Genomic DNA, 16,037 nt, shown 5'->3' with positions numbered 1-16,037 from the left:
GTGAGCTGTCCTGGAGAGTCCGTTGAAGTTGACAGACGTGCACAGGAATTCTCCCGATTTAATCCGGATTTCAAGGGCTTGGATATTCTTGAAATTCTGCCGAATTTAGATCTTCTTCTCCATATTGGACTTGGTTTGGATCTCTCCTTCATGGACTAGGCTTCGAGGAAAGATGGAATCTTGATCAAGACAGGAATCCTGAGTAAACAAGGAGTTCCAACACTTAGCACAATTTCAACACCAAATTCTTCAATTCCGAAATTACTATGTATTTTAACATTAAAAACTACATATTTCTAAATTAAGCAATTATTCTACACTAAACACAAATATAAAGCTAAAACAACTAAATAGGAGTTAGCAAAGGGTAAATAAAGGGTATAAACATATTAAGAACGTCACACTTTGTGCTCCTATCACACACACACTTTCTTCACATCAGCACATAGCTCTTCAACATAGAAATCTAAACTTCATATTCAATACCTGAAATTTTCAATATAGAGGTGAGCTTCAATAGCTCAGTAGGAGGCCAAACCTCTTTATATTACAGAAACCAATAATGATAATGTATGAAGGCAATGAGGCCTTCAACAGTAACCCCTCACGTACTCAAACCATGATTCCCTCTTTGCTAGTCCTTTTGTTTAAACTCGATCACCAAAATCGTACAGCTATATTAGCTCACCTGATACTTGGTCGCTACGAATTAAACTCAACTACACAAAAACATTCTCCCACAAATTCAATTCCCAATTTCACCAAACTCCTGCCTCAATTTTTATATTCATGAACATGAGGATTAACTAAGATGATCAATAACATCACAAATAAAACTCAATCATTAACTTTACAATCAAGTTTCATAAACAAAATCATATAGCAAAACATAAACCAGAAACACAATAAATTGTACAAAACTTCATTACACATAGCAAACCAACACAACAAATTTTAGAGAGCTTCATCATACATAACAACCAGCAATCAACACACAATAAATTAAATAGAGGTTCCCCGAATCCCCCTACCTCAATCTAAAAGCTATGCTTTTCAGATTCCTCCTTAGTCTCAAAATTCTTCCCTAACTTTTTTTCTTTTCTTTTCGTAAAATAGATATAAGCAACTCAATGAATAACAAGAGAACCAAACCTGAGTATTTATAGGAGCATGCAAACAGGTCAGAATTGAATTTGGGATAGAATGGAATCAGATGCCAGCTCAATCAAAATCGTCACCTCTTGCTTCTTGGTAACTGACTTCTCCAAGTCTTCTCCTATATGAACGACACCTCTACCTTCTAGGTTTGTGTTTATCCTTAGTGATTCTGATCTCCTAGTTGGAGTAGTGCTTGCAAGAAGGAACAGAATGGAGAAGGATAGAGGAGGATGAACACGAAGTAGCAGAGGTCGAATTGCGTTCACCACATTTTTTTCTCGTTAGGCAACAACCAAACAGAGGTAGAAGTAATCTGTTGCTCTTGGGTTTAGACTTAAATTGGGCTTGGGTCTAAAAAAAATATTGGGCTGGTCTAACAAATTGATATTTTGTCACATCCCGACCCTTATATTTTTACCTTATTCACTAGCTTAATTATAATAAGAATTTTACCGTCCCCGTCATTGAGTTAATAGTTTAATTGGTCCCTAGAGGGGTTTCGGGGACGATTATGTGCAGAGGATTATTCGTATGAGGAAATTATGACGACGGTAAAAATAGTAAATTTTAGCTAGTAAAAGGTAATTTTTTATTCGGGTATTATTTTTCGGGGTGTTTTATTTTGGAGTGGGTTGATATATGATGGACCGGTTTGGGGTGTGAGGCCCAAACCCATTCTCTTTTCCTCTCTTTTTCCTCTCGGTTTTCCCGCACCCGAACCCCCTCCCGCTGTCCGATTTTCCGACCGCCAGACCGCCGCCGTCCGGCCGCCCCAGACCGCCGCACCGGTCCCAATCGATCGGTCTCCGACCCAGCTATCTTCTAGGACCGGTGACAGCCCCCCTAGCGCCGCCGTGAGAGAGCAGTGCCGCCCGAAAGGCTAGGCTACCCCGAACTTCCGGTCGCCGGAACTCCCTCCTCCGGCCACCAATCCGGGCAAGCTTGGTACGGTTTTATAGCCCTCCTCCCGTGCAGAAACCCCTCCAATCAGCTCACTCCCTCTTGAGCTAGGTAAGGAGAAATGTGGAGTTGAAATTTCTAGGGCTTTTAAGTTGTTTTCGTTCGATTAGCCTAGTTAGGCTTGGAATTGGGTGATGTGTTGGTCATGAAAGTTGTAGAGCATGATGAGGAGATTATTCTGTCAAAATTTCATAGGTTTTGGAGGTCGCCGGAATTGGCCTCCGGCCGCCGCTGCCGGCGGCACCGCCGCCGGTTAGGAGATTTTTAGGGTTTTAAGTGTGGAATATTAAGAGGAGTATATTGATGTGATTTATGGAATTTTTGGATGAGATTTGGATAGGTTTGTGAATTTCTGAAGTTTGGTATTTTTGGCGGTTAATTAATGTAGAATCCGGCCGTAGGATTTAAGTCGTATTTTGGGGAGGTTGTAATTACGACTGTTGAGTATGATATTTAAGTTCGGATCGTTCCGATTTAAGAATATCGAAGTTAGGCAATGATGAGCGTATTTATGGCTCTCGTGTAATTTTGCCTATTTTGATTAAATATTGGATTATTGGTTGGGAAATTAATATTATATTTGGAACAGGATGTGAGGAGGCTCGAGCAGACGAGGTCCCAGATCGACATCAGGCTTAGGCCTAATTTGTGAGTGGACTTTTATTTGAAATAAATGCATGCTATAGTTCATGGTTGAACAATTAATGTTGCGGAATATTTTAACGTCATTTTAATTTGACGATTTTTATTTTCTCTTGGAGAGCTATCGAAAATGGGATTTTCGGTGGATATAAATATGTATTTATGAGAGAGTATGTATATAAATGCTAGCTAGCCATATGTGTCTGTCCACCTTAATGGCGTAGCATATAGCCGCATTATGGTGTGACGTGAGCGTTGGACGTGAGCGTGGTAGCCCTATTTGAGTGTTTAATTCATATAGGGGGTATGGACACATATTTATACACCCGTCTGTCCACCTTGATGGCTAGTGTAGCACCGCATTAAGGCGTGACGTGAGCGTTGGACGCGAGCGTAGTAGCCCTATATAGACCCATGAATTTATATAGGGAGTATGGACGAGTGTAAATACATACATATATTATAGAGTCTGAGAGGCTCGATATTTTATGAGATAAAAGTTTTATCGCTTGCGGCATGCATTCGATTTTTCCTTAGATATTAATTTGGGGAAACATAAATATTTTATTTATTATTTTATTTTAGTCCACTCACTCTAACGTTGTTAAATGTTTTCCTCTGGGCCCTTCGTTTTAAATTGCCCAGTCTGCAGAGTTCGGGTTGGATCTAGTAGGAGGCGAGGCATAGTCACCCGCATTTCTGCCAGTTTTCGTCAGTAGGTTACTTGTTCAACCTACTCGTGTTTTCTTGCTTCCGCTTGTGTTTAGTAGCTCTGAATACTTTGGGATTATTGTATATTATGTGTAGAATTTCTGAAGGATAATTATGTGATGTTCGGAAGTGTTGAATTAAGAGTGTAATATGAAATTTTCGAGTTAGGGTTGTCCATCTGCAAGGGAGATTTTCTTAATCTTTTCAGTAAATTTTCCTTGGAGGTGGTCCCCGCACGACTTACTCCGGGTTTCAGGGTGAAATTCGGGGTGGGTCGTGTCATATTTACATAAATACATAAATAAATAAACACTCCCATATTTATGAATTTAAATTACTGCTAAACAAATAAAATAAAATAAATAAAATACACTATCTTATTTTCTTAATATTTATTAAAATGTAGGTCGTCACATGATCACATTAATTTCTCACTTCAGCCAGCACGAGAAAGATGGGCCGGGAGCCGGGCATGCAGCAATGAGAACAGCTTTGATGTGGAACTTCATGATATGGAACCCCCACAACATGGGTTTGAACGTTAATGTTGCTCAATGTAATTTGTTGAATTATAAACGTGGTCAAGGGAGGGGCTGCAATGCCCTGTTGGCTAGCGGGTCCCCAACCGATTAGTCATTGGTCTAAGAAGCATTTGGGATACCGCGAACAATCTGAAAAAAGGGTGTACAAAAAAAAAAAAAAACAAAATATTTGAGTATGTCACTGAGTGGATTCATCTTCGTTACTTCTCTTACGGTATACTTCAAGATAGGTGAAGTAGGCTCTCTACATTGATACCAACGCTAAAGAAACCATCTTAATTTGCCGACATCACAAATCGGTAAATTTTAAAATGCTCTATCATTAACATTGTACATGAGTAATGATGATCTATAAACAATCATAAGATCATGATAAGATTTTGTCGAGAAACCTGAGGCATATCCTGATCTTTTTATTGATCCGACTCTAACTACAGCCACTTGAATTATGACTTTAGCCTCAACCTACTATATACTAATATAATTTATAGCAAATCATATATACATCGTTCAAAATGATTTGAAACACAAATAAATTTACTTGTGTTATTGTTAAACAAATAAGAACAGTTTTTAATAATTAAGGACAATCTTTTCTCTACATGCCATGTGTCATGATTTAATTTACCAAACTAACCCTACACTAATTAAATATACTTTTAGAAGAGAAAAATCTCTCCCCTTTTGAAATTTTTCAGTAAATGAAATACAGTAGCAGATTTTCAATAATTTAGTGTAGTAGCAGTTAATTTTAGTAGAAGTAGTAGCAAGGGTTAACATTCCAGTAGAAGTAGTAGCAGGGGTTAACATCCCAGTAGAAGTAGTAACAACAACACGTAGTAGCAGCACATAGCAGTAACATGAATCAACAACACGTAGTATCAACACACAACAACAACACAAAGTAGTTGTACACAGTAGCAACATGAATCAACACAGTAGCAGTAGCAGCACACAACAACAACACGGCGCAACAACACCACACAATAGCAGCACGAAAAGCACGCAATAGCAGCACACAACAACAACACCACACAGTAACAGAACATATAAACAACATGAATCAACAACACGCAGTAGGAGCACATAGCAGCAACAAGTAGTAGCAGCACATAGCAGCAACTAGTAGTACCAGCACATAACAACAACACACAGTAGCAACACACAACAACAACACGTAGTAGCAGCATGAATCAACAACACGCAGTAACAACACACAACAACAACACAAATTAGTTGTACACAGTAGCAGCATAAATCAACAACACATAGTAGCAGCACACAACAACAACACACAGTAGCAGCACGAAGAGCACACATTAGCAGCACACAGTAACACGAATTAAACATAATTCCCTCAAGATCACTAGGCAATTCAATCTTGCAGTACTCATCAAAACCACAGTTATCATAACACAGAGAGTAAAGGTCTTCCCTTTCACCTCTAACGAAATCTCTATCGCATAATATGCAAAATCTTTTACTACAAACACTGTGGACTAGTAGGAGATGAGTTCCACTCTGCTTATCACAACTGATTCTATGGCTATGATATGAATCAATAAAGCTAGGGTTTTGAATCAAAGATTTCCAAGACTTGCAGACCGATGTGCATTTGATCAAAGGTTGATCTTGATGGGTAATCTAATCAAGATATTCAATATGATTTCTTGAGGGAAGTATTCAAATCTTGCCTCAGATTTCGATTCAATTGCAGCAATTTCCAGGTCGTTTATGGCGGAAGGAAATTCAGAGGCGGAGGCTGGGATTGAGAGGGGTGTGTACCTTCGTAAGATTTCGGCGAAGTTGCGGGAGAGTGATGCAGATCAACGGCGGCGGCGGAGTGAGAAGGAGTGGGAGGAAACCTAGAGAGAAGAAGAGGAAATGAATTTGGGATTTTTGGGGTGAAACTCTCTAAACTGAAGTGATGGAGTCGTTCAAAAAGGCAAAAGCTTCCCCCCAATTTGAGTGGTGAATATTGGGGAGAGAGAGAGAGAGAGAGAGAGAGAGAGAGATCAGATCAAGGGTTTTGGGAGAGTAAAGCATGTAATTCTGTTTATAAACTGGACATTTTGGTCATTTCATGATGAAAATTACAGTCAACATCTGATATTATTGACTTTGGGTCTGGGTTTATGTCCTTGTTTGTTTAAATATTTTAAAATGTGAGTTTTCTGTTTTTTGCAACTGTTTAAGGTAGTGGGATATCATTTTCTATATAATTTAATGGGGACGGATCCGTGGCATACAAGATTATAATCAATATTATAACTAAAATATCATACATTAGATCTAATAACAACTAATGGTTGAGATTAGTCATAAAACTAACTCTTTTTTCCTTTCTTTTCTTTTTCTTTAAATCAATTTATAAAATCTAGCTAAATGAAAATTGATGATTACTATTCTTCATTTGGAATATAATTAAGAGGAAATAATTTGTTTCCTATTGAAACTCATTTACTAGAGAGGAAAGAAAACAAATTAAGTCTCAAAATTCACGTAGAAAATTGGATGTAGTCGAAAGTAGCCATTTAGTGCCCCTTAGACATACTTATTTCATCTTCTTGTTGTTGTTGTTGTTGGTTTTTTTTTTTTTTAATTCAAAAGCTTCTTGTTGTTTATATATAGCACAAGATGATATGGGTACTTGCATACATAAACTTTTTGCTGTTATGGCAGACATCGATCATGTGATGTATTTTTTTTTTTTTTAGGAAGAGGTAGATGATGATGACACTCTTTAGTAAATGAGTTTAATCAGATATTTATTTATTTTTTTCCTTTTTTATTTAGTAAATGAGTTTCAATAAGAAATCTTTAACTTCCTCTTAATTGTATTCTAAAATGAGAATAGGTAATCATCAATTTTCATTATATTTTTAATAGATAGAATTCATTAATTGATTTTAAAAAAAAATCTAATAGATGCTATTCTAGTTATAATTTTGATTGTAATATTGTATGTCACGGATCCGCCCCCTAATTTAATTTTTGGTTTACTTCACTTTTGATTATGTTACATTTTCACTAGAGTACTAGACTAAAATCATCCCTGAAGAGACACAGAGCAACCTTTGGCTTTTCCTCTTCAGAAAGTGAGCAACCTGCAACCCAGAGACTTTCGATAACGTTTTTGAAAATGATTTTGAAAAATAAAAATAAGAAAATAAAATTGTAATTTTCAGTTTTGAAAATGTATTTGGTAGTTTACTGTGAAAGTTATTTATCGTATTTTCTAAACTAGAAGAATGAAAAAGTTAAAACGTCAAATTGATCTCTTCAGTTTTTCTTTATAAAAGTTGAGCATATCTTCATTTTTCAATTTTCACGTTTTCATTGTCTCACCGAACACATTTTCATCTCATTTTTATTTTCAAAAATGAAAATAGAAGCATGAAAACATTACCGAACATCACCTAAGCTTTTTATTCTCAAGAACTAAAATATCATTGGCGTACCAATTGGTATTTTGAAAAAATAAGATATCAGATATGTCGAAGATATATATCCGGGTAAAAATATAAGTGAGTTTTTTAAATAAAAAATATTTAATTGATTCAATTTCACATATATATAAATGCAAACACCAACTTTGTCTACACCCAAAAAGAGACTATAGGCCATGTACTTCTCCAAATTGATTTGATATATTGTTGCATTGATCCATCTAGAAATTGCTTTGAGGTCCCATTGCGCTCTGTGCCTAAATTGATATAATCAAAAGTCAAGACAACTTAATTAACATCAGATGGGGTATTGCATTCCTTTTACTGTACTTGACTTGTACAAAATGTAATGATTCCGCACTTCACATCTTCACTTACTGCATAACAGTGATAATGACGATTTGGATATCCCTCGTTGAAACTTATCACTCCATCACCAAGAAATTTCTCGAGAGGACTACTTTGTCACTCGGCTATTCCTCGGACTTACTCTTAATTTGGATCTGTTTTGGCCACAATCCTCAGTGAGGGCAGAGAGGTAACTAGTATTACCAAAAGTAAGAAAACAAGGACGCGGGATGTGAATGCGTTGTGCTGAACTTCTAACCAAGCGAAGAGGGCTCCGGTGCCACCTCGCGGACGAGGGATTACGAGTAAACCACTATTCACTTGTGAATCGATACTCACTGTTAGAGCGAGCAGAGCAACTAATCAGGAAGAAAAATGCGAGTCCGAACCGGCTCTGAGAACTAAGGCGAGATGCACTAGTACTAGGGTTTCGAGGACGCTCGAAGATTTGTTTGTAGTTTGTATGATTTGATTGTGTGTGTAGTATAATGCTTGAGCCCTCCTTATATAGCGTCCCACGGCTAGCTGATAGAGATGCAATCACAAACTGATTCGGACTCACCAATTAGAATACCACAGAGACACGCCTTGCTCACGAACTGCGTTATCCACGTGACACGCGTCCATAATAGACTCCGCTTAGGCCTCCATCACCGCCCCGCGCTATTCTACTGTAGCATCACATGCGAACTTAAACACTAGGCATTCTTATCCCGCGAGGTGCTACAGTCCTTATCACACTCCACCTGGCACGCCTCCGAAACTCGTGACTTTCAATGGGCTTTATAATAAAAAAGGGCCACAGGTATTGTCACACCCTGAACCCGGTGTCGGTGGTTTCTAAGCACCTAACGCCAAACCCGAGGCGTGAGCGGAAAAAATAAAAGAAAATAATACAATTTCAAATACTTTTCCAGAAATTGTTAAAAATAAAGAAAATAAAACGTTTACAAATAACAAAACAATTACAAAGACAAAATGATGAGCCCTTGCGATCTATCTCACTTCTAATCTTTTGTAAACTTGGTCGACTCTCGTACACGTCCGTTTAGTCTTCTTGTAAGACGTGTCCACCTAGGCACCTGAACAAGATTCTATAGGGGTGAGCTTACGCTCAGTAGGGCCTAACCTTTTTTTTAGGTTATTCTTATCTAATTAACACAACCAAGTTATCAAACAATGTCAAACAATACTTTACAAATGAAACGACAATTCGACGCATATATGCTAGTGAATGTCTTCCTCAATTATTGGCTATCAGTCCATACATTAAAGACATGTGAGCCTACACGTCTCATACCGTATATTTTACCAACCGGGGGTGACTCAAATGTCTCGAATATATGATCTAACAATCAATAATATCTCACCACCTATACCTCTTTTGTTAGTCATCTTGTTATACTCATGGTCTCCCGATCCGCAACCCGATAAGATCGTTTTATCGATGTCCGCCATTGAAAAGACATACTTTCCCTGCATTTGTACACGTGTGGGCTAATCATAGATCCCGAGAACAACCCATGAGGAAACTCAACTACACAAAATGTATATATTCTATCAATCTCATTCTTCTCTCCAGAATCACCAATCTCACTTCTCACAATTCCTCACAATACACAATGTATGCAACGAATATCAATACTCACATTTTAATATCAAACACATGCTTTTATGGAAAGTGATAACATCGATCATATAAAATCAACGATATCAATAATATCGAAAACAATAACAATCATGTGTTAATCACTCAATGGCACACAAAACAACGATTTCAATTATTACTCTAATTATCAAATTAAAGAAAAGTGCTACTTCCGACGCTAGCTAAAATTAGTAACACAGCGACACACTTTCTGAAATCTTTATCCTTCTGCTTCTGGAATTCTGCGACTCGCATTTGATCTTTGTACTGAATCATAAATTACTAAGGACACCCACCTTGCCGTCCAAATCCTCATAATTGCTTTGGGCACCCGAAATAAGTTTCCACCAATTTTCTCTGCACTATTAGTCGCTAATGTCACCATATCTCAATTGCACTCCAAATACCAGTCCAAAGTCTGGAACTTAATACAAATATCTGGAAGTATTTTGTACACCCAATGCTCCGATTACTTCCTATCTAAATTCTTGTTCATTCTTCTTCTCTCCTTTTCACCATTCCGCAATTTCATCAAAAGTAATAGCCGAGCACTTTTATAATCCAACTCTATCTTCCTTCTAACTTCCACATCTTGCACCTAACATTTCTGGATCATATCCAAATACCAAATTTATAGAACATGTACTACTACCGTACTCCTTGAGCATCCAGATTCATCATCAACCACTCAACTCCTCCATTTCCAAACTCTTCTTCCCCGTGCTGCTCTCAAATTCCTAAGCAACCCAGCAAGCCAAACTTAGCCTCCCATATACCCAACTCTTCCAATTAACAAGTATGAACATTGAAAACAATAGCAAACAACTACTGTTCTCAACTCATCGAGCAACACCATCATCCTACACAGCCAACACACTGCTAAAAACCCAAAATTCGAATTCAAGCATAACTAACAACTGTTCATACTCGGAGATCAACCAAACAAATACTAAAACGCCACCGCCGCCGCCGTGCACAACAGCCGCGCACGGTGGTCGACTGCCCAAAATCCACCTTCTTCCAAACTTAACCAAATATGAATTCCAATTATATAAACGGGTAGAGCTCGACGAGAAGATCAAGTTTCATACCTTACTTGTCTTCGCCGGTGTCCGGAAAGCATCAAACCCTCGCCGGGAAACTCCCGGAGCTTCAATTAATCGATTCTCACTCATGAAGGCTCCTCTGAAGATTTCGAGACCACATATACAACGAGGATGGCGAGACGAAGCTACCAGTACCATTCACGCTCGCCGTCGTGGTCGGGACCGGAAACCCGATCGGAAACCCAATCGCCTTCTCTCCTCCTTTTCTCTCTCACCGGAGCTCCACTCTTCAAACTGGAATCACAGGGAGGTCGGGGACGCCAAGACGGACCTGTGGCCACCAGCCATGCGTCGGGAGGCGGCCGGACATCGAACGGAGTGATCGCAGCTCCGCTGCTGCAAAACGACGACGTCGAGACTGGGTTTTGGTCTGGCGCTGTCCAAACTGATCCACATCTATATACATACCCAAATCGACGGTCTGATCAAACCGACCTAGAATATATATTTTTAATTAATTTTTGAATAATACTAACTTTCAAAAATCATTAAAAATAGCTCTGATGTCCAAACGATGCTCCGAAAAATCTCACGAACTCGTAACGACGTCTAGGTTAATCCTATAGGCTCGAAAGACAAAATTTGACAAACTAAAAATTCTAAAAATTTTCAAAAGCTACTAAGAATTAAAAGAATAATTAAAATCGAAATAAAAATAACTCATAAATAATTTTCCTTTTAAAAATAGAAATTTGAAATTCCAGGATGTTACATATTGGCCCAAATGCTATCTAAACCTTATTGCAAGTCTTGGACCAAATTACTAACTAAGCTCAAACAAGATCTCTTTCAAAGCTCTCACACCTCATCTAGATACATCTCGAGGGAATTAATTTTCAATCAAGATATTACTCGAGACTCTCACTTCTCATCCAGATATCATTCAAGGGGATTTTACTCTTCTCCCGGATATCCTTGAAGGTGATTTTTTATGCCTTTAAGTTTTACAGAGAATGTCATAAATATATCATAAATATCTTGAATATCGGAGAGATTCACAGTATAGGAGAAATATCGAAGATATGGTGGAAGACAAAGTCCCTCTAAAAAAAAAGATATCAGAGATATTCACGATATATGAGAAATATTGAAGATACGGTGAATCTACCCTCTAGATATGTCGGTCCATACAAAAAAGAGATCTTTGGATACATCAAAAACATCATAGAGATTTCACTTTATGCTTATTTGAATAGTCAGCTCTCAACAGTAAGAGTGATGCTGTTGAGACATCTAAATTTGCTCACTAGACCTCACTCTATTGTGAATTATTAAATGACATATACATCATCATACACAATTACTATTATAGACAATAATTATACAAGAGGAAATATTATATTTATTATCTTTAGACTTTCCAATTCAATAATAATTGATTTCATTATTTATTATTTTCCTTATATACTTTTGTTTTTCAATTTCTTTTTATTAAAGCGTATATATAGTTTATAAGAGCTAAAAAAATAATCAATATCGATCAGATCATGTGACATAGAATTTTGTGTTATCATACATGTTGAACGCACATACTTGCAAGGTGCATAAATATTTTTACAAAAATAATAATAATAATAATAATAATAATAATAATATCTATTGATTATAGAAAATATATATTTATTGAAATAATTTATTATGAGGTTCAAAATAGAGATCAAATTATTCAAAAGAAAAAAAATGGAGAAAAAATAACACGTACAAAAGAGAAAAACAATTAAAAAGATATATAGAATAATTTATGATAGAACATTTTCTTGCATGAAAAAAATAATCAAAAAAATGTAGGTAGGGAACTAAGGATAATGGATGTTGAAAAAACAAAAAAGGAAAAAGAAAACAAAGAATGAGAGGTCTCTATTGAGTGAATAAGAGGAGATTAATTGATTGAAATGTATGTTAATAAATAATTAAGGTTATGTTAGAAATTTAAAATGAGGTGTAGTGAGTAAATGCTTATATTGAAAAGTAAAAAAGAGGTGTACAGAAAATTAGAGGTATATTGAGCAAATTTAGAGGTCCCAATAACCACACTCTAACAGTAAACATCTCATATTGTTGTCACATAATTTCTAATTGTATACTTAGGATGGCTGACGTCATTGCTTCCCTTACCATGATTGGTTAGGACCATAAACGACGAGACATGAGATCTTTTAGTGAAATCCTTTGAAGTGAATTGGTCACCAAACAGACCCTTTAGTTCCTGTTTGAGATTCAAGATCAAGGAACAGAATATTGAGGAAGGAGGATTAAAAGGAGGCCAAAATTAAGAATCACAAAATCACATATCTTTAAGCATGTAGTTGCTAAATTTGATATTTAGTATTTTAGAGTAATCACGGTGAGGATCTTTCTCTCTTTGTATTACAGGAGAGGAAAGCAATATGAATTCCATACACAATCAAATCATAACTGAACGTTAACGTTGTATCTTTCGTTACATGTAAAAACCTTAAGTTCTCTGGACTCATCTCATATACAGGTTAGTATGAAGATTACAAGCCCTGGCCTGGATATATGAATTTCATGATAAGAAAGCCATATTGGTAGGCTACAGGGTTGTATGAACAACGAAAATTATACAGCGCACCCGTCGTCTCCACCATCCATTTTGAAAAAGTCAAAAGGCTCTGTTAAGTCCGCATCAAAATCAACAGTGGAGATGACGGGTGCGCTGAATAGACTCTCGTATAAACAGATAGGATCCTCATGTATATATATATGGTAGTAATGGCCTGAGCTCCGAGTGCTATTATTTGAATGCCAAAGAAAATAAAAATATAAAATACACGGACTTAACCAACAATACTGTATATATCAAACCAACACTTGTAACATGTAATACCTTTATTTAAACTCCGCATTTGTGTTGGGGAGAAATCACTTTAACTAGAAGAGGCGATCCGTCACACTCTGAGTCTGATGAGAAACAGAAGGTCGAGGGAATCATCTTCCGTTTATGTGACAAACGCCATTCATCAATGCATCCCATTTGTTGAGGATCCAAGTCTGGAGGAATTCCCTTGTTAACAATCTCTAGAATCCTCTCAGTCTTACCAAGAGTGTGAACTGCGTGCCTCACAGTTGCTTCCCTCTCTTCAATTTTGCTGTTGAAACACTTCATTGCTATAACTCTCTGTGAATTAGTGAGACAAGCACCAACAATGTCAGAGATCATCACCACCAGTGCTTCAAATAATCTATCGTCGCATGTCTGGTTAAGCAGAAGAGTCTGACATATCCTATGCATGGAGTTAGAAGCCAATTCCTTAACAGACCATTTTGAAGGACTCACATCCATTACACACCCAAATTTATCTCTACGCTTCCTTTTAGATTCTTCAAATCTAGACTTTGAAGTTTCAGCAAGTTCTTTAAGTACTTCTCTGGGGCTCTTTCCTAGTAGTGACAGGTTTTTGAGATCCACATCTAGCCATGTGTGATAGAGATCGACTTGCAGCCACACAATGTTTGCTGCCTTCCTGGTGTATGTAAAATCACTTTTATGATCCAAGTGATCTTCAATGGCATTTATGTACACTAGCCCTTGGTTTAAGCCATCTACCAACATTTCGATTGAGCAAGTGTTGTTACTTGAGAGTGCAAGAGCAATACTTGTTAATGTCACAACAGGAAGTGCCCAACAGTTTGGGGGTTCTTCAGAGTCCAAGGAGGGAACTTGGTCACTGTCAAATTCAGCTAATCCTTTGAAACTTTGCGAGAATGTGGATTTCTGCAAGAGTTTGAGGAGATTTTCAGGCTCTTCTTTCCTTCCCTTTTGAAGCCAATATTCAGTAGCATTACAATTTGTTCTCATCATGAACTCAACCAATGCCTTTTCACCTTCAAGAAACAAAACATAACTACTAAAGTCTGGCCTTTGATTTTGCTCAGATTGTGGCCCGGTGTTACATTCAAACTTCTTGATCTTCCACTCTTTGAAAATGTCACAGCACAGATATATTCGGCTCACAAATAAAATGGAAATAAATCGAATAGCCTTACTCACCAAGACAATCCCTTTCTGCATAGCAATACAAATGTCCACAAGCATGTTTCTTGCTTCATAAGCAAGTTTCCTGTAGTGCCTACTTTTGATTCTTAGGGTTAATGGCTGCTTTTTCAACTCCAACAGCCCCTGAATCCAGTACTTCTCAATCTCGAATTCCTTTTTGACACTTATGCTTCCTCTTTTTGGGCACTTAAAGTTTATGGCCATGAACCACCTGAATGCAGGAGCAATAGTACCAACTCCAACTGCAACAGCTTGTGTGAAAAGTATCAAAGTTGTAGTGAGCTTGTAGTCAGATTCTCCACTGCAAAACTTAAATGATGAAGTCATTACTAAAGTTCGAAGCATGACTTCAGCCAGAAACATGGTGCTGAGAAGACAGAAAGCTCCAGAAGCAGTGCATATCACCGAGCGGCCCATCACGAATTGGGGACTACAAGTATGAGCCATTACCCAATGTTTAGTCAATGCTTCTCTAAGTTTCTCAGCCTTCATTATTTGGTTTGCACCCTCTTTCAAAGCCAACTGATGCCTGTTATTGTACTTCTTTTCTAGATAATTCTTTGTGGTTGGAACAGCTATAGCAGAGAAAATCAACATGGTGAGTAGAACAAACATGATAAACATAATTGCAACATGTTCATTCCAGAATACAAAGATCGCACCAGTAGCTATTTGGATGCATATATTGACAATAAGGGTTATGACTAGAATCCCTAAAGCAATCACATTCATAAACATTTCTTCATTCTCCATGGCTCCAAGGGAAGGCATGGAGTTGGACATTGCTGTGCAGATGAAGACTGAACTGCTGAGTTTTGCAAGCTGATCATGGTTGTTGGGCATGGGAGTGTTGAGATCAACTGATAGTTTGATAGCCACTCCTAGCAAGGTGAGAGTAGTAGCATTGATGGAGAAGAATTTGGAAGGAAACCAGAGTTTGTGGTATCGAAAGCCGAGTACTACATCTGCAGCCATTGCAATAAGGCATGCAAAGGATGCTGCTGCTACATACATGCCAATCCAAGGCATTGGTGCACTGAACTTCTCCTCATGAAGGTTTCCGTTTCCGTCACATCCGCCCATAATTCTTGATGGTTACTTTGGAATGTTAATTGGTTTAGAAGTTTTTGTGAGCTATTTATCAATTATCAGTGCTTTTGACAAAATGTTGATACTAGCTTGTATTGGAATTTTCTTGTTGATAGCACTCATAGCAGCCTGAGCAGGTAAATTATTTTTGTATTTTACTGATGGGATCAAGTGGAGTAGTTTAAGCCTTGTTTTAGAATTAGCCTGTCAATGTCTTCTTTTATTATCATAATAAGATTTCTTGTAAAACACTCTTACATACTTTGGTAATCTATTAGTTGAAAGAAGAAATTGATTGGTCTTGTGACCCTTGTCGTCTTCATCTCAATATTTACAACATCATAGTAATTCAGGCCAATGTTTTAA

General features: G+C 37.4%; 2 protein-coding genes across 2 annotated transcripts in view; one reads left to right on the top strand and one right to left on the bottom strand.

Moving 5' to 3' along the window:
• LOC101315185 (protein FAR1-RELATED SEQUENCE 5-like) overlaps window positions 1-5,882 on the top strand; it is a 10,293-nt gene extending 4,411 nt beyond the window's left edge. The window contains exon 2 of the mRNA XM_004289297.1: window positions 5,713-5,882. Coding sequence (XP_004289345.1) covers window positions 5,713-5,882 — 170 coding nt within the window. The remainder of the gene's footprint in view (window positions 1-5,712) is intronic.
• A 7,536-nt stretch (window positions 5,883-13,418) lies between these two features.
• Window positions 13,419-15,665, bottom strand: LOC101314894. The gene is made up of 2 exons (XM_004289296.1): window positions 15,245-15,665; window positions 13,419-15,157 (listed from the first exon to the last, which is right to left on the bottom strand). The coding sequence occupies exons 1-2, from the start codon at window positions 15,663-15,665 to the stop codon at window positions 13,419-13,421; spliced, it is 2,160 nt and encodes a 719-aa protein (XP_004289344.1).
• Window positions 15,666-16,037: the final 372 nt, after the last annotated feature.

Source organism: Fragaria vesca, linkage group LG1, assembly GCF_000184155.1.
Source record: "Fragaria vesca subsp. vesca linkage group LG1, FraVesHawaii_1.0, whole genome shotgun sequence".
Classification (NCBI taxonomy): Eukaryota; Viridiplantae; Streptophyta; class Magnoliopsida; order Rosales; family Rosaceae; genus Fragaria; species Fragaria vesca.
Note: the sequence above shows the minus strand (reverse complement) of the source record. Positions and strands in the feature narration are given on the sequence as shown.

What these genes read in the sequence shown, in the direction of transcription:
- LOC101314894 (XM_004289296.1), bottom strand. Translation starts at nt 15,665, where the DNA reads ATGGGCGGATGTGACGGAAACGGAAACCTTCATGAGGAGAAGTTCAGT. An exon ending in ATGCATCCAAATAGCTACTG is followed by an intron (nt 15,158 to 15,244) that starts GTGCGATCTTTG and finishes TCTCTGCTATAG; the next exon opens with CTGTTCCAACCACAAAGAAT.